Genomic DNA, 24,348 nt, shown 5'->3' on the forward strand with positions numbered 1-24,348 from the left:
AAAGCAGTAGCCTATACTGAGAGTTTAGGATAAGCTATTAGATGGTGAAGTGAGCTACTCTTGCTGGCAGGACAGACCCTGTTCAGGTGACCGGCGGGCAGTGGAGCACCTTGCGCTTGCCTCCTGAATCTCAGCAGCACAGTATAAAAGCCAGAGGCAGAAGTTGAGGATGAGAGATCTGCATCTGCATCTGGATAACTGACTCAGAACTGCTGCTGCTGCTACACCGCAAACTCCTGCATACTAAACGGTACGATGCTCACGGGACACTAATTAATTAGCCTATTGAAACTTTTTATATAACATTATATATCTACTGAATGTCATCTCTGCCAGTCTTTCTGTCACTTATATATCGCTTTGAGATGCAAATGTTCAATATTTAGTTATTATTGTTGTTTTACCTGCAGATAACTCCATAATACGGCTACTTTATTCACCAAAGAGGGATGAAGACCGTCAACTTTTTTACCAACTTGCTTCTTCTGTTCATAGCCAGCGATGCGAGCGCTTGGATTATCAGAAATGCGACCGAAACGCCAGCCGGAACCAATCTCACTTTTAATACATCGGAATTGGGGGTTGATCAAGGATTAGCATCCAAACCCAAATCGAGGAGAAAACGGTACATTTCGCAAAGTGACATGATTGCAATTCTGGATTATCACAACAAGGTGCGTGCGAATGTTTTCCCACCTGCAGCCAACATGGAGTACATGGTAAGAAATCCACTGATCACTTTCATGATTCATAAAGAAAAAAACAAACAAACAAACAATTTAACACTCACATCAAAACTAGCTAATGAGTCTGATTAAAACTGACATGCGATGATTTCAATCTTTAGACAGCTCCTCCTGCTGGATACAATACAATATCACAATAGCCTCGCCTGACAAAATAGCTTTGATGCATATAGCAGAATTAATTTAGAGTTGAAAAACATGTTCTTTTTTATTTATAAAGAATTTACAAGTAAATGCACTGTACGGATTTCATGTGAACATTTTTCAAATGATGATAGTGGTTGTTAAAGGGACAGTTTACCCCCCAAAATAAAATGTGCTATTGATTTCATAACCTTCAGCAATACAAGATGTAAGTAACTTTTTTCAGCAGAACATCAAATAAGATTTTAGCTTAAACTCATGGTGATTCGTAAAATGAAAGTTAATGGCTACTGGTACTTTCAGAGTCAACAAAACATATACAGGCAAAATACAATTAATACCTCTTGTTTAATACTTCTTTATGATACTTATGTTGAGTGTCATGATGTTATGAAGGTTCTGTGCATTAAATAAGCACAGACTTTTATTTTTAGCCAGCCAGCCTTAGCGATTCCGGTGAACTGTCTTTCCATTATAAAATTGTTAAGGTCTGATTTCTTAAAAAATCAGTGATCTTCACTTCCTGATAGATATATAATATGAAGTGGGTCTCTGATCGGACAAAAAGCACCGCATTAAATTCCATTTTCCTTCGCCATGTCTTTAGAAATATTTCTTTTACCCCAGTATTATTTACCCCAGTATTTACAATGGAGGGGCTGCACGGTGGCACAGTGGGTAGCACGTTCGCCTCACAGCAGGAAGGTTGCTGGTACTAGGCTGGATCAGTTGGTGTTTCTGTGTGGAGTTTGCATGTTCTCTCCGTGTTCGCATGGGTTTCCTCCGGGTGCTCCGGTTTCCCCTACAAGTCCAAAAAACATGTGGTATAGGTGAATTGGTGTATGTGTGTGAATGAGTGTGTATGGATGTTTACCAGTGATGGGTTGCAGCTGGAAGGGCATCCACTGCGTAAGACATATGCTGGATAAGTTGGCGGTTCATTCCGTTGTGGTGACCCCAGATTACTAAAAGATAAGGTATAAAGATAAAAGCCGAAAAGAAAATGAATGAACGAATGAATTTTTAATGGAGTTTCTTCACTAGCCTGCTGTTGGTGCCAGCGATTGCACATCTTTCATCTCGTTTTACGCTTGAACAACTAAATGAACGCTGTAGTCTATTTAACTGAATGTATTGTAATTACATTACAACATCAATGCTGTAAAAGGAACCTTTTGAAATTGAAAATAATCACATTAAGCTTTCACTGGAAGTTCATCATTGGCTGAAAAACACTAGCTGTGAATATAGCCTATTAAACATTATTTATTTACAGTACAGTACTTTTAGCTTGCAAACTTGTTCAAAACTGTCTAAATGTGCACCTGCTGTTCATATAATGACGAAATGTGTGGTTATGTGTGGTTGTTAACTCAGATGTAAACTGATACAGTTGAAGTCAGAATTATTAGCCCCCCTTTTATTTATTTTTTTATTTTTTAAATATTTCCCAAATGATGTTTAACAGAGGAAGGAAATTTTCACAGTATGTCTAATAATATTTTTTTCCCTTCTGGAGAAAGTCTTATTTGTTTTATTTCTGCTAGAATAAAAGCAGTAAAAGCAATAAAAGCAATTCTGACTTTAACTGTACAGTACTAATGGTACCTAATCCATTGGCTAATTCTAAGAATCAGTCAACAAAAGCAGTAATCAGTATTGTCTGATTATTGCATTCAAAATTAATTTGTGCTTTGTGGAAAGAAAATGATTTTTTGTGTAACAAATCTGCATGTTGTAAGCTCTGAACCACTAAAATATCATGAGGTGTAAAAACTTTCAACACATCTAATCTGATTCTGCATAGATGTTTTAATTGAGTTGATGCTTTGTGTTGAGTTTTTTAGTCAGTATTGATATGAATTAATAACATTTAAAATGGAAAAAAAAAACTTATCTTAACACTTATAATTGTATTTGAGTTTGTAATGTTAATCAGTTAATAATTAGTCATGTATTTTGTGTTTGTAACTGAAACCAATTAAACTGATTATTCAGTATGTTCTCAAACTGATTTTTTTAGCTTGTTGCATTTTATTTGAATTTCTTTCAAAATTGTATAATTACTTACTATCATTTTAAAAGATGGTTAAAAAGTCAAAACCATTAATCTATTTTGAAATTAGCTTTCATTTAAAATTAGTATTAAAATCGGCAGATATTGATATCAACCAACAGTATTGATTGATACATATTGGTGCATCATATATGAATCCTTTATGTGTTTTTATGTGCTTTCCAACATGGTTTCAACTAGAATTGCAAATAATTACCTCTGATGATCTATATTCATTAGCTTTGGGATGATGGACTGGCCAGGTCAGCAGAAGCTTGGGCAGCCACCTGTATTTGGGAACACGGACCACCTTACCTTCTTCGATATCTGGGTCAAAATCTCTCAGTCCGAACTGGCAAGTAAGTATAGCAGGTGAACATTTGGTTGGCATTGATAGAACAACCCCTTGGAACTGTATTATTCTCAGAATAAAAATCACTGGTGCTTGTTTAAGACTTGAAATGTCACTTTGGCAGCATTATCAAATTACAAAGGATGAACGAGACACAAGGCAATAGGCCAGACCAGAGTTTTGTGTTTTGGATGAAGTCCAGCAAGTGGATAATACAGGACTTTAGTTTTTTTTCACTTTCATAATTACACTCAGATTGTTTCTGCTCCTGCCAGTTACCGCTCCATTCTTCAGCTGGTTAAACCGTGGTACGATGAGGTCAGGGATTATGTGTTTCCGTACCCACGTGACTGTAATCCCCATTGCCCGATGCGCTGCTATGGACCCATGTGCACACATTACACACAAGTGAGTGGTTGCAAGTCATAAATCAAAAGAAGTCAACGGTGAAATGTTTGACACTCTCTGAATGTTACAGATGGTGTGGGCGTCATCAAACAGAGTTGGATGTGCCATCCAAACCTGCTACAATATGGTGGTATGGGGCGCCGTATGGAGGGAGGCAACGTACTTGGTCTGCAATTATTCCCCAAAGTAAGGTTTTATCTCAATGCAACTCTAGCCAGATCTTACAGCCTGCAAGAGCACAGAGCGAACCATTCTTTGGCTGATAACATGCTTGTTATTGTAGCATATTTGATTTTTTTTTTTTTAGGGGCAACTGGATTGGTGAAGCACCTTACAGAGTTGGTGTGCCTTGCTCCGCCTGTCCTCCAAGCTACGGAGGTTCATGCAGTAACAACATGTGCTTTCCTGCTATCAACTCAAACTTCATGTACTGGTTTAAATGAGGCAGTGTTTTGGCTATTGAGGGCATTTTTACAGTGATGTTGTACTATCTAATAGTTTCAATAAAAAGAAATTATAATATTGATGCAAATGTTTGCATCAATCCTTCACTCTCAGAAATAAAGGTTCAAAATCTGTCACTGGGGTTTTACCTTCTTAAATGGTACACTTTTGTACCATACTGGTGGACATTAGTTAACTTTTGTACTTTTAAGGTTGAGTTTTGTACCTTTAAGTTGCTGTGAGGTATTATTTTAGGTATTGATATGTACATTTTAAGGACCAGTTAGGAACAAAAATGTACCTTTTGAAAAGGTACTGCCCCAGTCACAGATTTTGTACCTTTATTTCTGAGAGTGTTGAATTATGACAAAGAAACCAAGAATGTTGGGGTTTAACCGAGAATGTTAGGTTGTTTTCCCAAAAAAGAAAATTCTGTTATCATTTACTTGCCCTTTACTTTTTCAAAACCTGTTTGATTTTTTCTTATGATAAGCACAAAAGAAGTTATTTTGAAGAAAGCTGGGAACCTATAACCATTGACTTTCATAGTATTTGTTTTTCAATGTTTACATGTTTTTTTTTTTTTTAGCTTTCTTGAAAATAAATAATTTTGTTTTCAACAAAAGAAAGAAGCTCATAAAGGTTTATAACCATTTGAGATTTCATTTTTGGGTGAACCTGCCTTATGTTTAGGATGAAAACATCCACTGAATCAAACTTCCCAACAGGGAACAATTAAGAATACATAAGGTGTCATGGCTTTTCAATCAAAAAATGGTATTATAATGGCCAATAACAGCCAAAACAGGCACAAATATAACGAAAGGGTAGTAAATTTGCCCACAGACTATTGTTGAGTTCTTTAAAGTAAGATTTGTCACCAAAAATCATTCAATTTGCTGAAGCACAGAGAAAGTTGTGGCCACATTAACACTCAACAGCACCCCACAGTGGATTCAAACGTCCCCAACATATCATAAGGGTTAAAGGAGTTTATATAGAGTGTGAATACAAATTAGTTATAAAAATGTTTATTATTATTATTATTTGATCTGTTTCAATTAATATCAAGAGCTTGCATAACACATAATAAATGTAGTTTAAATTAACTTAACAAGATGTTACTTGTCATGTGTCAGTGTATTGTAAAGTGTCCTACTGGAATCCATAACTATTTTATGTTCTGCCAAATTATTAGCAAATTTGTATTAATTAATACAGTCACATTCATACAAACATGTACAGTAATTGGAAAATGAGCAGATCATTTAATAATTCATACAAAATAATTCATACAAATTAGCCACTAACATAATATAGTTATACAATGCCGTGATATTTGGTCAGTTTTCCTATATATATTTCAGTCTTTCACACAATGGTTAGTACAAAAACATAAACATGCCATAAAATTATTAAACAGTAACAGAACTTTCATTCATTCATTCATTTTCTTTCAGCTTAGTTCCTTTATTCATCAGGCCCTTCCAGCTGCAACCCAGTAGTGAGAAACATCCATACACTCTCATTCACACATATACACTATTTAGTTTATTCAATTCACATATACTGCATCTCTTTGGACTGTGGAGGAAACTGGCACAAACACTGGGAGAACATGCAAACTCCAGCACAGAAAAGCTAACTGACCCAGCCGGGACTCGAAACAGCGACCTTCTTGCTGTGAGGCAACAGTGCTATCCACTGGCCACCGTGTCACTCTTAATAAATAACATAAAATAATCAAATCAGTAGCTACATTTCATTAAGTTCACTTCACAATACCAGTGCGAATAACCCTGTAACAAAGTTAAAACTCGCTGCGATGATTAGTTAAGACATTACTTAATTTAATCGATAGTAAATGATTACTCCAATTATACCAACAATTTCACACATTTTTGTGTTAATGTAATTATTAGCATTAGGTTAACAGAACTCAATTTAATTTAAACATTTAATTATTTTAAGTCAAATTTGACCTAACAGGACCCTGAATTATTATTGTTATTATTAGAGTTTGTGGCTTTTAAATCGATATGCAGTTTGTACAGCAGATGTAGCAGTGTTTTGTACAGTATGTGATACTATTGAACCCAGAAATGGTGCTAATGTTATTGTTATCTTAATGTGACTGTTTTAGAAGCAGTCATCATCATATTGATGCTCATGGATGGTTAATTGTTCTCTTCTGGTGCACAGATCAAATCTGTTTACTTATCACACTGTATAACAATGTTTATATTCCAGTATATAGCTATTTCTTAAAGATTTCATATTGTCAGGGGTTTTCCAAGGTGCTCAGACATTATTCAAGCTATTTTTTTTCAGGTTAATTAAAAGGCAGTCTCAAATTTTTTACAGTTTTTATAGTTGTCTGGGTATTTTCTGTAGCAAAACAAAGTATTCTGGGGTTTTATAATGATAATGATTTTATTTTATATTGGTCATTTAAAGTTGTCACATATTAAGTAGTGTTTTATGCTCTTGTATTTCTTTGTGCTTTGTTTAACCATATAGATTGGCAATCTATTATAAATATTCATGGAAAGGTGCTCTGATTTTGTTTGCTTTTTTTTTTTTTTTTTTTTACAATTCTCTGCTTGTCTGAAAAGAGAAGGTGCGTTACTAAGCTTTTAAATTTCTAATGTAATTTCATATAAATTAGTTTGATATTATATTTAATGCCAGAACATGTAAGTTGTTTTTTCTTTCAATTGATGGCTCATTGAGATGATGATCAGCTGACATTTGTTGTACATTCCCAGCACATAGTAGCAGTATTTTAATGCCTGTAAATTAATTTAGCCCCTTAAACAAGATACATTTTTACTTCATTCCACAATGCAGTTTGTGTTATTTTTTTATTAAGTGTTTTTGTATTAAATGTTTCTAATTTGTGCTGAAAATATTCTAATAAATATGCCTTTGCTATTTGTGAGTGTGTATTTTTAAGGTAGTTTAGGGTAAAAGTGGTGTCATTTAAACAGTTACATTTACATTATTATTAGTTTTAACATCAGAATAGGTGGACACTGCATAAAAAACAGCAAATATCGCACTTCTTCGAGCTCAATAGATGCATTGGGTTCGTTTGTAAACACATTTCGAAGATTTTCCTGGCACATGTCGCTTATTGTTTCAGTGTCTTTCAGAGGCTGCCGCATTACGTGAGCTTTATTGATTGTGTAAACTTGTGTGTCTGTGAAACTACATGGCTCCAATTTTCCAGGACAGTTCTTCAGTGTTTCTCCTTCATTGCCAGATTCTATAATTAATTTATTTTATTATTATCATTAATTTTGTGCAATATTTTTCACTACTCTGAACGGTCTTTAGATCTGCAGGCCTGAACAGTTTTGAGACACCTAAAAATGTCCCTGATTACTGTGCAAGACAAAACATTCTCAGCATTTCTGTATGTTGATCAAGATGAAATATGAGCAATGGTGAAGCAGTAGAATGTTTTCTCAGAAGGAAAAGCCCACAATTTAATATTTGTAAAATTCTGCAGACCATCAGTATTGGCAATTGATGTGAGCAGAAATTAACTGAAAGACTTCCCTCCTCAATATATAACAAACATAATCCAGCTCCCTCAGCAAAATATAGGTCAAAACCACTGCATACATTAACTGGGCTGACTGAAGGACTTAACAGCCAACAGATACATAACATTGAAATCATTCTTTTGCACACTTACGAAAGACCATCCTTTATGATACTACTATTGCATGACTACTACTGACGCTAAAGGAAACGTTTTTGCACTACGACAGTAGATGACGGAAGTACATATAAGATTCTGATTATTACAATGTATGTCGTGCAAATCAGAAGTATAAATGTGGTGAAATTTGTAATTTATTTATAGTGTAGAGTAGTTAAATTTCATGATGTTTAAGCGTTGTTTCCATGAAGTAAATCTTGATGCAAAAAGGACACTCAAAACTGCCATCTGGTGTTTTGTTTGGAATATAGCAAAACAGTTCATATACTGTACACAACATTCATTCCAAGTTTTTTTGGGGGCCTAAATTGATCATTAAAGGAATTAATAATGACAATTAAAAAGCATAGTAGCTGATTATAAGTTTATATTAAAACAATTAGGCTACATAAATAATGCTTTAATAGGAACATATCCTAGTAGTACACTTACAGTTTTTCTCAGTCACTTTGGTGCATTTGTCACAACACTATTTACATGTGCACAACAGTTAATGCATTTCTCAAAACAATTAGTACAAACTGCAAAACCTAGTTGATAACCTGCAAAAGTGTGTCACTTGCTCAATATAGATAGCTCATTCCTCAAAAGCAAGTATTAATGTCAATGAAAGTGTCAGTGTCATCAAGATGAAAAGTCCTGACACTATTGTTTATGAACAAACATAAACTTCTTTTGGGTTGAGCTGTGCACAACTGTTAACAATATTGCAGTACGTTTTGGAAATGAGCATACAACACACATAGGTCTGCATAGCATTCATAAAATTGCTCAATTTAGAAAATATTTTCAGGAAAAAAAGATATATATATATAAATTTTCTTTTTTAAATAAAATTTGCTTGACAGATTTTCACAACTAGTTCAACATTTTTTTATGTAATGACTCAAGTAATAAAATGAGGACTATCAGTTTTATATGGAATGACTATTCACCATTCACAAGTATAGTTAATTTTAACTGACATGACATAAGCGAATGATAATGTTATAAAACAGCAGAGAGTTGCATGAAAGAAATTGATGCATGTCCAAAAGCATTTGCGATTTGTTGGAAGGAATGAAAAACTGCTAATATGATGTGCACAAATGAATAATTGTTTGGACAAATGCATTAACTGTTGTGCAAATGTAAATAGTTTTATGAGAAATGCACCAAAGTGACTGAGAAAAACAGTAATGCACCTTTATTATAGGCATGGTAAAAAAAATTGTTTTGTACTTTTTTTAAAAGTAAAATGTAATAGTTATTTTAAAAATTATTTTTAAAAAGTTATTCTTAAAACTTTTATGAACTAAAATTGGACCAAATCATCTTAGTATTGAGTGCACTTGAAAGTATGCATACTAGTGCATTACTATTAGTATAGCTACTGCATTCGGTATACTTAAAAGATATATAAACTTTAAATGAACTTATTAACATAGATAGATAGATAGATAGATAGATAGATAGATAGATAGATAGATAGATAGATAGATAGATAGATAGATAGATAGATAGATAGATAGATAGATAGATAGATAGATAGATAGATAGATAGATAGAATCATGGCAATAAAACAACTAAAGAAACATTCACACACAAATCTATTTTGACTTACAGTACATGCAACTGCACACTGGTCACTGGTATATATACAGCCTTGCCCACCTAACACTGAAGGGCTTTGGGCGTGACGGTGCGAGTATGGGGGTGGCTTAAAAGTTCTCTATAAATGAGAAAAGCAGCCTCAAAAATGTAAACGTTTGGACGTTCATTAATTGACTTGTGCGCAATGACTCATGATGGCCTATTCATGAAGAAACTTCATGCAAACTGATTGAAAAAGATGGACACCTGTATCTGAGATGCAAAAACTTCTGAGAATCGTTGTTTCAGTAAATCAGCACCGGAGCTAAAACCTCATCAGTCACGCGCGGAGCTGCAGAAGGTAAAAGGCTGCATGATTTCAGGATGAAGAGCACTTGACTTTTATTGTAAAATAGGACATAAGAATTAGCGATACTGCAAGTGATTAAATGGCAGCTGTAGTAAAGTTAATTTTCATTTCTTTGGAGACTGAATTAGAGTAGGTGAGAAGATGCTTCAGACTTCAAAGGCTTTAGTGGTTCGTTTTAATACAGGACACGACCGTATGAAATATTGCATGTGTGTGGCAAAAAGGCATACACAAGTCTTTGAGAAGTGAGCTCAGTGGTTAAAACGCTGAAACTGCACTTTTCAGTCAGGCATGTGTGAACTGATCTATAGCTGAGCATCCATGCGAATGAATGCACTCAGATCAAATCTAATTATTATCATGTCATTCTGTTAGATCGCATTTTGTACACATTCAGTAGTATTATAACATTAATATGTGAATTCAAATATTTTAGATCTGATAAAAGCAATCATTTTGATTTCACAGGCAGAGGACAGGGACCACTTTGGATTTTGTGGCTGACAGGTGTGAAGGAAACATGAAGTGTGGACATTGGGAAGATTTATTTAGTGGCTTTGTGCTGCTTGTGACTGTCCAAACTGTGGTGTCCATGGTGATTCCCAATGCCACCCACTTAGAAGCCATCCTGGAAAAATACATGGATAAGAATGAGACGTGGTGGCAATCCAAGTCGAGGGGCAAGAGAGCAATTTCACAGAGTGATATGCAACTCATTCTTGACCTGCATAATAAGCTGAGGGGTCAAGTGTACCCCCCTGCCTCAAACATGGAGTACATGGTAAGATTACATGGTTCTCAGTCACAATCCGACTTAATTAGGTTTTCAGCATTCACACAGTTTACAAAAAGGGAAGGTTCAGAGCAGGACTTACTTATATAGTAGACAAATGTAGTAATGAATGGTACAAAATAAATAACAATTGCTTGTTTTGTTGCAAACAGAATTTAGAACTTGTAATTTTAATAAAAATAAAAATTAGGAAAGAGCCAGCTGAAAAAAGTAAAATATTCAATACGAAAAATGATCTTTGCTACTGTTGCTGATAATGCTAAATATAGAAATCTAACATCTTGTACAACATATCATATTTTTTTTCAATTAATGATTAAAAAATTCACACATAAAACTTCATGTTTCATTATAGGTCTATCACTTATGAAACCTATTCAGTGACATAATTTTAATGGTTGTTTGTCGCCACCTGTTGGTTTCATAATGTGATAGCTACAACATTCACAGCGTCAATTTCCATTAAACAGTGATTTTAATCTTTACCATAAACATCAGTGTTTATATCTGAACTATAAACTGTTCTCCCAGTACTTTTGTGATATTTAATTTTTTGTAACTAACTGAAAAAGTGTAAAAACTGAATCTCTCTTTATCAAACACAGATTTGAATGCAGCGCTTCGAAAGATTAATAAACATATGCAAATCATTATCGTTTAACAATCATGTTGCGCTGGTCTGAGTTGAGATCACAATCTTTTAATGTTTAATTGTGCAGCTTAACATTGATTGCATTAATGCAGGCTAAACAAACAGTGACAGAAAACACCTTTAATTAATAATTTAAGAAAGGATGTAGGTCCCACAACAACTTTTCCCTCATCATTATATTTTACAGGGAAACCAAAATGCTTTCATAGACGTGATTTGAATGACGTGGAAGAGGATCTCTCTGCAATTGTTATGAATGTTGGATTAAACTACAAGTTCAAACAAAGGTAGTCATCCACAGGTCACGTGCGTTCCGATCTGTGGGTTGTGATCCATACTGATCATAGATCCATGTGATCCATCACATCTCTAATAGATAGATGGATGGATGGATGATGGATGGATGGATGGGAACTGATAAAAAACTAAAACAACTGTTAGAAATGCTTGTAGTACATTAAAAAATCATAGTATTTTTACATTTAAAATGTAATGAAAATGTGTGTTTAAATTCTTTAATTGAGTAATCTAAATGTAAAAATATGAGAAATTTATAATTACATAAGCTATATATGTATATATAATCTCTAATATTGGCTTAAACAAATATGATACTTACTGTATACAGTATAGCATGGAAAAAAACACTATTGTCCAGTGGGAAAAACTCTTATAAAGTGTAAAATGACAGAAAAATATTGTAAAGTACAACTTTTCCATTGAATAGTGAGTGGAAAAGCATATTTATACATTGCTGGGGTCATGAGGGGGCTCATAAATTTATCAGTCTGCTCTGCCAACCAGTATTGGGTACCAGGCCATAACCGCACTTTGCACAAATGCATTCAAACACATTGAACTACAGTCAAGTTTGTGGTCTACAGCAAACAGTTCATCAGGTCCACCAGGAAGGCCAAAATGCAGCTTCTCCTTCCCACGTTCTGTGGCTCACCTACTGTACATGGCACTCAGCCAGACCTCTCATTGCTTTCTGGCCAAATATGACCTGATACTTCTTAGAAGCTGCCTTTTCCCTGCCGCATTGCATTTGGCAACAATGGAAGCAAATATTGACTCAGACATCAAAGAACAGAATAGAAAATAACACATTAAATCAACAGAGACGATTCTATTAGAGTTATTTAGACATAAACAGTGAAATCTCTGAAAGATATTCCTAAAACGTTCATTTTGTTGAATATGACTGACACTCAGCACAAGAACACTTTCTTCTTAGCCATTTACTTTTGAGTCGACAACATCTGTGTTGCTCTGAACAATTCAGTGTTAAATCTGTCAAATCCCAGAACCCTGTGTCCCACAGCGACACGTAACAGAATGCGTCTTTGTGTGGGGTGCAGGTGGAGGAGGAGACATGCGCTACCTCCATTCTGCACAGTCCTTTGGGTAATTACTCTGCAAAGGAAGTGGAGGGAGTCACAGAGGATGCATATCTCCCTTGGAATGCGTCCAGATGCTCGCTGTAACAGCAAATTAGGCATCACAACAAATAAACAATGTCAAGACAGGTCTCAAAGGCCACATAAAATACCAACAGGCCTTGCATCTCTATGCACAATTTGCTCAAATCTATAAAGCTTGCTATGTTTTTATGCGCTTTAAAGACTGATATTATATTCACATTTGTGCTACACAATTCAAGTACATGGTGATGACAAGAGAGCATGCATTAACATCATTATAAGCAGCATGAATGCAGCTCAAAATGCAAACTATAACATTTTCCAGGTAATTTATTGCACAATATTATCAAGGTGGTTTGGGAGTAGTATGTACAGAGGACTGCTGGAATGGAATGCACCAGGTCTGCACATATGGAAGAGATTAGCGCTGCGCAGCAAACTAGCCATATGTAATTTTAAATTAAGCTGCTCTGTAGTGAAATAATCAGAACCCTGGGCAGAATAGTACACTGTGCTTGTTCTTTCATTCAAAATATCTTTTGTCCCAAGTTAGTGAAATAGAAATTCTTTATGGTTTTTAACTTCAACTGGGCCACTTGTAGATTCGTATCAGTTTACTGGTCAAAACTAAACAACCATGCATTGACGTACATAAGCAGTAGCAGGTTTTTTTTAACCATTTGCCAAAAATGTTATCAGAGCATTTTCTGAGTTTCTTTTGTCCTTTAAAGTATTTGTAGTTGTGTGTTAAATGGATAATGTAGTCTAAAATGAAAATGCTGTAATCATTTTAAACCTGTACGACTTTTTTTTCGCTTTTGTAGTAAAAATAATAATAATTTAGGAAAATATATAAAAATTCATTTACTTATTTTCTTTTCGGCTTAGTTACTATATTAATCAGGGGTTGCCACAGCGGCATGAACCGCCAACTTATCCAGCATATGTTATTACACAGTGGATGTAATTTGTACAGTCACATTCATACAAAAATGTAGAATATCTGGAAAATGAGCAGATCATTTCACAATGCACAAATTGTACAAAATAATTCATACAAATTAGCCACTAACATAATATAGTTATAGAATGCCGTGATATTGGGTCAGTTTTTCTCTATTTAGTTTAGTCTTTCACACAATGGTTACTACAAAAACGTAAACAAACCATAAAGTATTAAATGGTAACAGGACTTTCCCCTCAATAAATAACATTAATTAGTTTTTCTTCGGCTTAGTTCCTTTATTCATCAGGGGTCGCCACAGCGGAATAAACCACCACCGTTGGTTTAAGATGTTGGCTCGACGTTGATTTTTGATCAACAACCTAAAATCAACCAAATATCAACATCATTTGACATCGTTATTGGACATCAAAACAACGTCCTTAGGCGCTGGCTAAACGTTGAATTTTGGTCACCTGACGTCACAACCTAAATCTAACCTAATATTAACGTCTTATGACATTGTGGGCCTGCTGGGCAATAACTAAATGCACTACAGAATGTTACGTTTACACACATAAACAAATTACATGTAAATGCATCAGCTTTTTACAGTGTAATACTCACTACTCAAGTGCTGAAAGGGCTACTTTTTATTCATACTTTGAGTAATATTAACAACTGGTACTTTTAATCTGTTTGCACTACATTTTAGGCAAGTAATGGTACTTTTACTTAAGTATGAGTTTTCAGTACTCTTTTCTTACATAGATGTTTACATAGATGTTTACAAAGTTTGCCTATTGCTCTTAGTGTGAACTTGCCTTTATTTGCTGCAGAAGGTATGACATGTTTATCTGCTATGTTTCCTAATGTAGTTTTATTAGAAGGTGATATTAACTTCAGTACACACTAATCTCTAGACTCTAGACTAAATCCTCCTCAGAGCAGGCACAGTGGAAAAGGTTATAGAAAAAGGGGTAATATTGGTGCCATGACCCTGTTAAGAGTATATATGGGACGATAACCCTTTTCAAGGTATACCGCGGTTTGGAAAAGTTAAGATTTTAAAACCGCCAAAATTTTCTGCTGTACCATTCCTACAGTATATGCTTTTGTCACTTTTTTAGGACAACAGTATCACCAACAGAAAAGATGCCGTTTGTAATTGTAATGAAATCAATATTTTTTAAACTAATGAAAACAGCAGAAGTCAATGATTCATTTGAATTATTTAGCCGGACATGCTACTTCTCCAAAATATTTTAAATGTTTCTCAAAATAAAATAGATTGTGTTATGTTGTATGTATTTTGGAGCAGTGACCCTAATACCATTAAATTGTGATATATTTATCCAAGGTTATCATACCATAAGAATCTTATACTGGCCCATGTCTAGTTAAGAGTGAGGTCTAGGGGATAGTAGGAATTGCGTGCAGGTAAACCTCACTCTCCTGACCCCAAAAGGTACATTAGCTAGTGCTTGCCTCCCATGCTGGAAATACTAATTTGAATCCTGCTTGGGCGGGCGAGTAGAATTGGAGGTGTTCCAAACACAACCAAATTAAGCCTTCAAATGCACAGCTGATCACTGTGTGCAATGACTTTTTGGTGTGACAGGTGTGGGACACTGAACTTGAGAGGAGTGCTGAGCACTGGGCACACACTTGTCTGTGGGAACATGGACCGTCTCACCTACTGACCCGGATCGGCCAGAACCTAGGAGCTCACTGGGGCAGGTGCTGTTCTTAAAAATAGATTGAGGTCACAACTTGTAACAAAGGCATCTCATGCACTGGACTAAATGTTTGCTTCAAATGTGATTTTCTTTAGAGACAGACCCCCAACTTTTCACGTCCAGGCCTGGTATGATGAGGTGAGAGATTTCAGCTACCCTTATCCTCAAGAGTGTAACCCTCACTGCCCCTACAGATGCTCTGGACCTGTCTGCACACATTACACACAGGTAAAACCACATTCACCCTAACAAATTAACAGACTCTAAAATGTCTTGACTGGAAAATGATGCACTGTTGTACATGATAGGGCAATGCCGAACATGCATAACACAGCTATTGTGATTCTAAATACCAATTTAAACCCTGGGTATGCGAACTTTTTTCACACATTTTATCTAGCGTTATGACATCCTGCTTGTTATTTTTTAGCACTGTTTTTGTGTTGTCAAAGAGTCTGTATGTAGAATTCCAACACCCTTGATAATGTGAAAAAACAGCAGCTTTTGTTTTGTTTAAGTTTTGTAACAAGCTGTTTACACAGAGTATACAGTGTTAAAAGAAAAAAAGGTCTTACGTTTACACCCTTAAATTTTCCATTGACTTTACACTGAATTTAACACGGAAAAGGAGACCGTGAGAGAGACAGACTTGCAGTCTTTACATACTGCATAAGATGTACTGTACAGGTCATATATCATGTAATTATCACAACGCACAACTGTTTTATGAAGTTTGTGAAGCTTTTTTGTTTCCTGAAAAATGTTTTGCCAGGTGAACAGTTGGAATGATGTTAAGCAATTGTACAATTCATTTCACTGTATTCTGTCGCTTACAGCCTTGTTTTCATTTTGATCAATAACCTAAAATGAAAGAATTCACAATGCTGCAGAGCACAATACAAGCCTGTTCAAATTCGTTTCATATTATTGAATAAATGTGTCCAGCAAATTCACATGAGGTGAAGACATGTAATGAACAGTGGAATATTCATAGTTTTATATGTTAAACTGCATTTATACAAAGATGCTGCAGGGTGTGCGTCGCATTAACTATAAAGAAAAAATATTTAAATAGTCACATTAAACAAATTAAAGCAGTTTAAATGTGCTATCAATATGCATTCAAACTGTTTAAGTATGCTTTACACTAATGATGATGTATTGATGTGTTCACAGCTGGTTTGGGCCACAAGCAACAAAATTGGCTGTGCCATCAACGTGTGCTACAACATGAATGTATGGGGCATGATTTGGGCAAAAGCTGTGTATCTGGTCTGCAATTACTCACCCCCGTAAGAATATTAAGCTTTTTGCTCATATGCAACATGATGAAATTCCAGTAATGCACTATAATTAACTTTCTGTCTTTTCTCAGAGGTAACTGGTGGGGACACGCACCATACAAGCATGGGACTCCTTGCTCCGCTTGCCCACCCAGCTATGGGGGCGGCTGCAGAAACAACCTCTGCTATAAAGGTGATACACCAACTATCTTATTGATTGATGCTTATGCTGTACTAACATACATTTAATTTCTTCTGTTAGTAAAACTATTAAAACATTCTTAAAAATCAAACAATCTGTGAATTATGTTCATTTGAGAGCTATTTATTATTATTAATTATTATGTGGTGTGGCACAATCGCTCAGTGATTAGTACTGTGGCCTCACAGAAGGTCGCAAGAAGGTCGCTGGTTTGAGACCCAGTTGGGCCAGTTGGCATTTCTGTGTAAAGTGTACCCCTGACAGTCCAAAGATGTGCACTATTGGTGAACTGGATGAACTAAATTGGCCGTAGTGTATGAGTGTGTGTGTGTGTAAATGTGAGAGTGTATGGGTGTTTCCCAGTACTTGGTTGCAGCTGGAACGGCATCCGCTGGAATATGCTGGATCATATGCTGGAATAGTTGGTGGTTCATTCCGCTGTGGTTACACCTGATAAATTAGGGACTAAGCCGAAGGAAATTGAATGAACGATTATGTGATAAAATGCATTTCTTTTGATTTCATGTCAAACAATTAATATCTATAAACTATTTGTGGAAACAATAATCAGCTAAGATGAGTCATTTGAAATGAAAACAAAACTTAATTAAATGATCCTTTTCAGATGATGGCAGTCATTATCCTTACACTCCTGAAACAGAGGAAAACAACTATATCGAACCAGAACCAGAGCCTGTCCGAAGCCATGACACTCACTACAGAGAGGAAACCACGACACCTTCTCCCAATGAGAACATTGAGAGGAATGAAGTCTCCAGTGCTTCCCAGATGTGTAAGATCATTTATTTCATTTCACTGGTCAACTTTTTGAGGGCTGGACAATTAATCGAAAAGTAATCGACATTGAGAACCTTTAATCAATCAAATTTTTTATAGGTCAATTTGTTTCAATTACTTTCCCTACTGTGTGTGGAGTCACATGACCCCACTGTGTTACTTTGCACTACATTGACGATGATTATAAGCTGTGCCAGAGATGCCTTTAGAGATGCACATTTTCCATTACATTAAAATTATTATTTACATTAAAATATTTGTTTACAGAAGATGCAAGAAATGTACAGTTTAAAATATTATTTACAGGATATACAAGAGTTATTTTATTTAAAAGAGATACTGCTTATTTTATACTCAACATTGAAAATAACTTGTTTTCAAGACTGCTAGTTATTTATTTTCACTTTTTTATAAGAGTGTTGGTTTTAGGCAGTGTGTGTTTTAATTTCAGTTGTTCAACATTGATTAACGTCAATAAATAATCGTAGATAGTAGATAGTGTGTGTTTCCGTTAATTATTTAAAATCAAGTAATGAACCTTTGATTCAAATATCTCTCACTTGTAATATGTGAACATATTTACTGTACAAAACCTGTCAGTGAACTATGAGACCAAAAAAATTAACCATAATCAGGTTCAAATGTTCAATTAATCATAATCAATTAATCAATCTATAGTTTACCCAAAACCTGAAATTTCTGTCATCGTTTACTCACACTTAATTTGTTCCAAACCTGTTTGATTTACTTTATTCTTTTTAACACAAAAGAAGATGTTGAGAATTTGAAAGAAACTACAAACTCCATTGGCTTCCATATTATTTGTTTTTTCCTACAATGCAAGTCTATGTTTACCAGTTTTCAGCTTTCTTTAAACAATCATTTTATGTTGAACAGAATAAATAAACTCATTTGAAATCACTTAAAAAATAGGGGGAGTAAATAGTGAATACATTTTGGGGGGGAATAAACTATCCCTTTAAGAGAATTTATTTTTCTTATATAGTTTACATTTCTCTTAAAGTACAATTACAAACTGAAGAAAAATGGGATGAAGACAAATAATAAAGACAAATAATATTTCTTTTTCATATACTGTGTAACAGGGATGTGATGCTGGACAGTTGCGGATCCAAATGCAGGTTTATTAGAATGGTTAGGCAAGCAATGGTCAACACAGGGGCAAACAGATTTATAAGGGCAATCCAGAGTCGTAGTCAAAATAACAGGCAGATGGGCACAAGGCAGGCAGCAAACAGGAAAAAAACAAATAAACAAGGTGAGGATTAAAAACATAGCAAAGCAAGACAAAGGAAAACACATTGTAGTGTCACATAAAGAGTAGACAAGACTCAGCAACATGTGTGTGTTTGAGAGGTGTATGTATAGTCTGTGTAATCAGTCCAAAAGCAACTTCAGCTGTGAGTGTCTAATCAATGGTGAGTTGGAGCAGGTGAGTGTGTGTGTTGCATGACTGGGATCTGTAGTCCATAAACCGGCAGATTTGTAGTTTGTGTGAATGTGAATGTTTTCCAGCGATCTCTGGTGGTTAGATCGCTGGTGATCGTGACATACTACAGCTTGTTATGAAAAGAAAATCTTTGCTTTTTTTCTCTTTAGCTCAGCAAGTAGCGTGTGATACTAGATTACGTGATCAATGCAAAGGAACCACTTGTAACAGGTGCAGTATTTCGATACCCAAATAAGATACAAACAAATATCGATGGGTCATATATGAATTATTTCATAACTGCTAAATGTTCTAACAGGTATGAGTGTCCACCAGGCTGCTTTTACAACTATGGAAAAGTAATTGGATCTGGTCATTATGACATGGTGGGTAAATGCATTCGTTTGGCATTACTGTACTTCTGGCTAGTTGAAATTCTAGATCCAGTTTTGCGTGGATTGTGGTCAGCTCAGGGTCTCTCTTTATCCAGCAATCCAGTATCTGTGGCAGCGGCTTGCATGCTGGAATAATAGATGACGATGGAGGCTGGCTGGATATCACTAGAGTGGGCAGGAGGCAGCGCTTCTCGAAGTCCTTCAAAAATGGAGTTCAGACTCTAGCGTAAGTCACAGAACCGACACGTTTCATGATCCTAGATGGAAGTTCAACATGATTGCACTCACAGTTTACTTCCATGTTATTCCTCAGGAAAAATCAAAGTGCCAATGCCTTCACTGTATCAAATGTTCCAGGTCAGTGCACAATAAGTGATTGCTGTTATTGGGACCATGTAAGGTAGATTTTCAAAAAAGAAATTTAACAACCAATATTTTGTCATTTTTAGTGAAGGCAGTGAATTGTGAAACCACAGTGGCACAATTCTGTCCATTCAAGAAACCAGTACGCCACTGTCCTAGGTAAATGAAATAATCTTGACAGATTACACAGAATTACATGTAGTACATATCTGTATGTATTACATATTCATTTACAGCAAAACTAATTATTTTTTTATAATTTTTTTTTCAGGTTGTACTGTCCTCGTAATTGCTTATATGACAGCTATGCCCGAGTAATCGGAACCCGCTATTATGCAGATGTAAGTCTTTAAGTATGCTTTAGGGGGGTTTCCACACACTAAATGTTTATGTATGCTTTTTTTACCACTTTATTTTGAAAATATGTTTTAGATGAACATCCTTAACCATTAGTCTAATATTTTAGTTTTTTCAGTGTCTTGTGCTTGACGCGATTCACAAAACATGACGCTTAATTTAACAGAAATTCAGAAAGTCAAAAAAAATAACTGTGATTTTAGCAAGAACTAAAATTCTGTAAAACCTGAAAAATTCTGTGATTTTTCAGGTTTTTTAGTTTTAATAAATTGGAAGAAAAATATTTTTTTCACATTGTCATTATGGGGTATTGTGTGTAGAATTTGAAGAAAATAAATTAATTTAATCCAATTTGGAATAATTTTTTTGGAGGAAAAATGTAAAAAATGTGCAACGCTATGAATACTTTCCGGATGCACTGTACAAATGCATAATTTCAATGGTTTAGAACAGACTCAACTGTACTGTGAACAGAAAATGAGTGTTCCCACTTCTCACCCCCTCTCCACACATGCACTTTCCAGACAGGAAATGCACTCTTGTAAATATTCACCTTCACCCATGTGACCAAACATCCATTAATGCACAATACAAAATAAAAGTCAAACATTTATAGCGACCACAGCTGAAATGTGTCGGAGGACCCCCAAAAATGACTAACATGACTACTTCCTATCCAGTCAGATGTGTTGTTGTTGATTAACAAAAAACAAATAGAATTTGTGCAGTCAAACTTATGAAGATGTTGGTTAGTATTTGTGTTTTCTCAGATTTGAGCTCTCTCAACCACCGTGAAAATGAAACCTCTTACATGCCTTCTTTTACAAAATTGTGACAATGTAAATAATGGTAAAGATATGCAATTAATCTATAGATCACATATGTTTTGAAGCCATTGGAGCATGAGCCACACAGATCAACTGTGAACTGTTACACCCCTACGCTTTGATTCTGTATTATTGTTTTATTTTTTAAATGGCGTCCTTTTTGTCTATTTTTATTCCCCCTTAGCAATTTTAAAAGAACAATCAAAAATGACACTTGATACTTAACTGATACATAACTGAATACTTGGTTCTCCTGAGCCATAAAAGAGCAATATAATGAAATGTTCCTCAGGGTGGCCCTATTGTAGCCATTAAGAAGCAATTGTTCTGTTACAACTGCAGTAGAAGTGAGCCATCTTTCTTCTTTCTGTCTCGTTGAGCAGAATTCCAGTATATGCAGGGCTGCAATCCATGCAGGGGTGATTCGAAGCGACTCGGGAGGCTATGTGGACGTAATGCCCGTAGACAAGAGGAAGCAGCACAAGGGCTCCTACCAGAATGGCATCAGCTCAGAGAGGTACTGAAACTAAACTATAACTGTTCAGACATGATTTGTGAGTCCTGTGATTCTCTTTCATTTTACAGAATGTCTACTTTGGTTTAAATGCCTGTGATGCTGCATTGGTGTTAGGGGGGATGTGCAAATCAAAAAGAAAAATTGGCTGATAATGATAACCGATATCTATTTATATTTAGAAACCAGTATTGGATACAATTCTTAATCTGAAAATTTTTGAGTCTGATTAAAAGAATACAAGCAAATACAGTGTATTATACTATATATTATATTATTATCATACATTAAATGGTGCAGTTCTGAGGTTCCTTTTTTAAGATGAAAACCCCCACATTTCCAGAATCTTTTCTTTTCTTTACCAAAAACAGATTGCAATGTCATCACATATTAGAGGCACTATGTACATAGTCAGTTGCGTTCTTCCCACATGGATCAGCTGGCAGAAATAAATCCATAATTTATCATTCAATTTTTGTTCATTTAATTAATTAGGCCAATAATCAATCATTGCCAATATGTTTGCTGATATTCAGTCAAGCCCAAAATTATTCAAACCCTCAGGCAAATTCTCACTCAAAGTTACTTATATATACTAATATATTTATTCAACAAGCAAGTATTATTTTTGACCGGAAATGACACAGGGTTCACACAGCAAGTAATATGAAGAGGCATCATTGCAGAAAAACATATTTCTTAGCTTTTATTTACATTTGAACAAAAAATTTGCCAGGGGTATGAATAATTTTGGGATTGACTATATTATAAATTGCTACTAGTAGATATACTTACACTAATCATCATCTGACATGCTTGCATGGTTTAAGTAGAGAATATTTTTAGTGGTACAGAGTCACGAATGTGTAAGCAATGGGATATAATGAAAATGTATATGTATGTATATATTAATGTGTATGTACTGTGTATGTGTACAGTGCTCATCATATATGAGTACACCCCTCACAAATCTATCTTTTAAATTAATATTTTTAATAGGAAGCTATACAATATTATATTTGTGCATATACATTTTATTAGTCAGTACTGAAGCCGAATCTGGAGCTTATCTAACAAAATAGCTTATGATAACGGTCCAAAAACTAGTACACCCAAATTTATATGTTATAGAAAAAAATTAATACAAAAAAAAAATCAAGAGAAGCAAAAAAATTGAAAAATTTAGCTGAAACTTTGTAGGTTTTGCAATATTTTGCTTGAATTTAATTGTATTCTCTTTCAATTTCTAAATATGTTTGGTGGCTAAAATTTTATTTTAATTAATATATCTGTTTAATAAATCTGTTTTGTTTAAATGCACCAAAATACATTGCCTTTATTCACTGAGAAATGGATAAAAATATTCATTTTCAAAATGGAGTGTACTCAATTATGCTGAGCACTGTATAAATGAAATTGAAGCTTAAAATAAATGAGCAAGAATCAAGTTTTTTGCTATCACAATTGGTAAATATGATGAAATTCTCACAAGAATCTGATTTAGGCCAAAAGTCGGAACAATGCTCGAGTCAGCTTTTCTGCTGATTCTGCAGATCATTCCCACATAGCTTCATCTGTTTTTCAAATGAATTATCTATTATGCCTCCATCTGAGCTTGGTTGAATAACGTAATCATTTTATTTGGTGGGTGGCTGAACCGTAATCTCACAAACTCCCTGTCTCTGCAAAATAAAACCAGACCACCTACACAGTTGGGTTTCATTTTGCATTATTACATGGCAGGTTGAGGGTATCATGCGTATCTGAAGGGCGATTAATAAATCAAACTAGCATTTAAATCATACATCGTTGTGTCCTGCTGGATCTGGATTAACATTGGCCATTATTCTTCCATTCAGCCTACAGAATCCCCCAGGAGGCAAAGCGTTCCGAGTATTTGCGGTCATTTGAAACCATTCTCCAAGGACGGATGCAAAGAAATAGAGCTCTTGGTAATGTTACAGCCGGTAATTACCACGCATTTGGTTTGCTGGTCGTGCTGGGCTGGATGTAAGGCCAGCACTGTCACGAAAAATCTCCTCTACAGGAAAATAACACATTGACTTTGACACCATCTGCTCCTGAGAAAACTCCAGTCTTCTTTTTTGATATCTGCATGTAAATGTCTTGTGTATATAAGTTGTAAATATAGTAAATTTGAATTCATTACATCTAATATTATATGTTTTTACAAAAAGGTATCTTGTTATTTTAAGCACTTAAAGATATACAGCATTCATTAAAGTTAAACTATAGGCAATGGTGCATGCAAACACAACTGTAGAACTGTCAGAACAAGTGGAATGTGTTATAAAAGCCCTCATTTTATAGTTTATATTTTTGTAATCATATTTTTATATCAAAGTTCAGAGGCTGCTCATTGGTGTATCACGCTTTACAATATATTATGCTGCATTATGTTCAGAATTTGATACTGTAACAACCTGGCAGGCCAGGAATTGATTATTGCTTTCGAAGAATTTGAGAAATTTACCACAAAAAGAGCAATATGAACTAAAAAGTGGAGAGTGGAGAGTGTTATTTATTACCATGCAATACAAAATAAAGACATTTAGACTCATAATTGTTGTTACACATACACTCAAAACAATGACGTTTGTTCAAACTTCCTTAAAATGAGCTGAAACAAAACAATTCTTGAGTTTTGACTTAATTGTTTTATGCTCAATCCACATAGATTTGTAAAAATTAAGATGTTAACTTAATTGCTTCATGTTGTCAAACACAAATCGAATGTGTGGAGCCCAGCATTTTTTTTTTACAG

General features: G+C 34.9%; 2 protein-coding genes across 2 annotated transcripts; both read left to right on the forward strand.

The window, feature by feature from the left end:
* The first annotated feature begins 449 nt into the window (after positions 1–449).
* pi15b (peptidase inhibitor 15b) lies at positions 450–4,387 on the forward strand. The gene is made up of 5 exons (XM_056466847.1): positions 450–719; positions 3,187–3,305; positions 3,574–3,706; positions 3,777–3,892; positions 4,014–4,387. The coding sequence occupies exons 1-5, from the start codon at positions 450–452 to the stop codon at positions 4,147–4,149; spliced, it is 774 nt and encodes a 257-aa protein (XP_056322822.1). The 3' UTR covers positions 4,150–4,387.
* A 5,219-nt stretch (positions 4,388–9,606) lies between these two features.
* On the forward strand, positions 9,607–24,147 carry crispld1b (cysteine-rich secretory protein LCCL domain containing 1b). The gene is made up of 15 exons (XM_056476914.1): positions 9,607–9,814; positions 10,292–10,604; positions 15,257–15,375; positions 15,470–15,602; positions 16,551–16,666; positions 16,750–16,850; positions 17,485–17,652; positions 19,278–19,338; positions 19,427–19,493; positions 19,598–19,728; positions 19,816–19,859; positions 19,952–20,024; positions 20,137–20,206; positions 21,433–21,566; positions 23,423–24,147. Exons 2-15 carry the CDS (start codon positions 10,344–10,346, stop codon positions 23,472–23,474), a joined length of 1,530 nt encoding a protein of 509 aa, XP_056332889.1. The 5' UTR covers positions 9,607–9,814; positions 10,292–10,343; the 3' UTR covers positions 23,475–24,147.
* Positions 24,148–24,348: the final 201 nt, after the last annotated feature.

Source organism: Danio aesculapii, chromosome 2 (genome assembly GCF_903798145.1).
Source record: "Danio aesculapii chromosome 2, fDanAes4.1, whole genome shotgun sequence".
Classification (NCBI taxonomy): domain Eukaryota; kingdom Metazoa; phylum Chordata; class Actinopteri; order Cypriniformes; family Danionidae; genus Danio; species Danio aesculapii.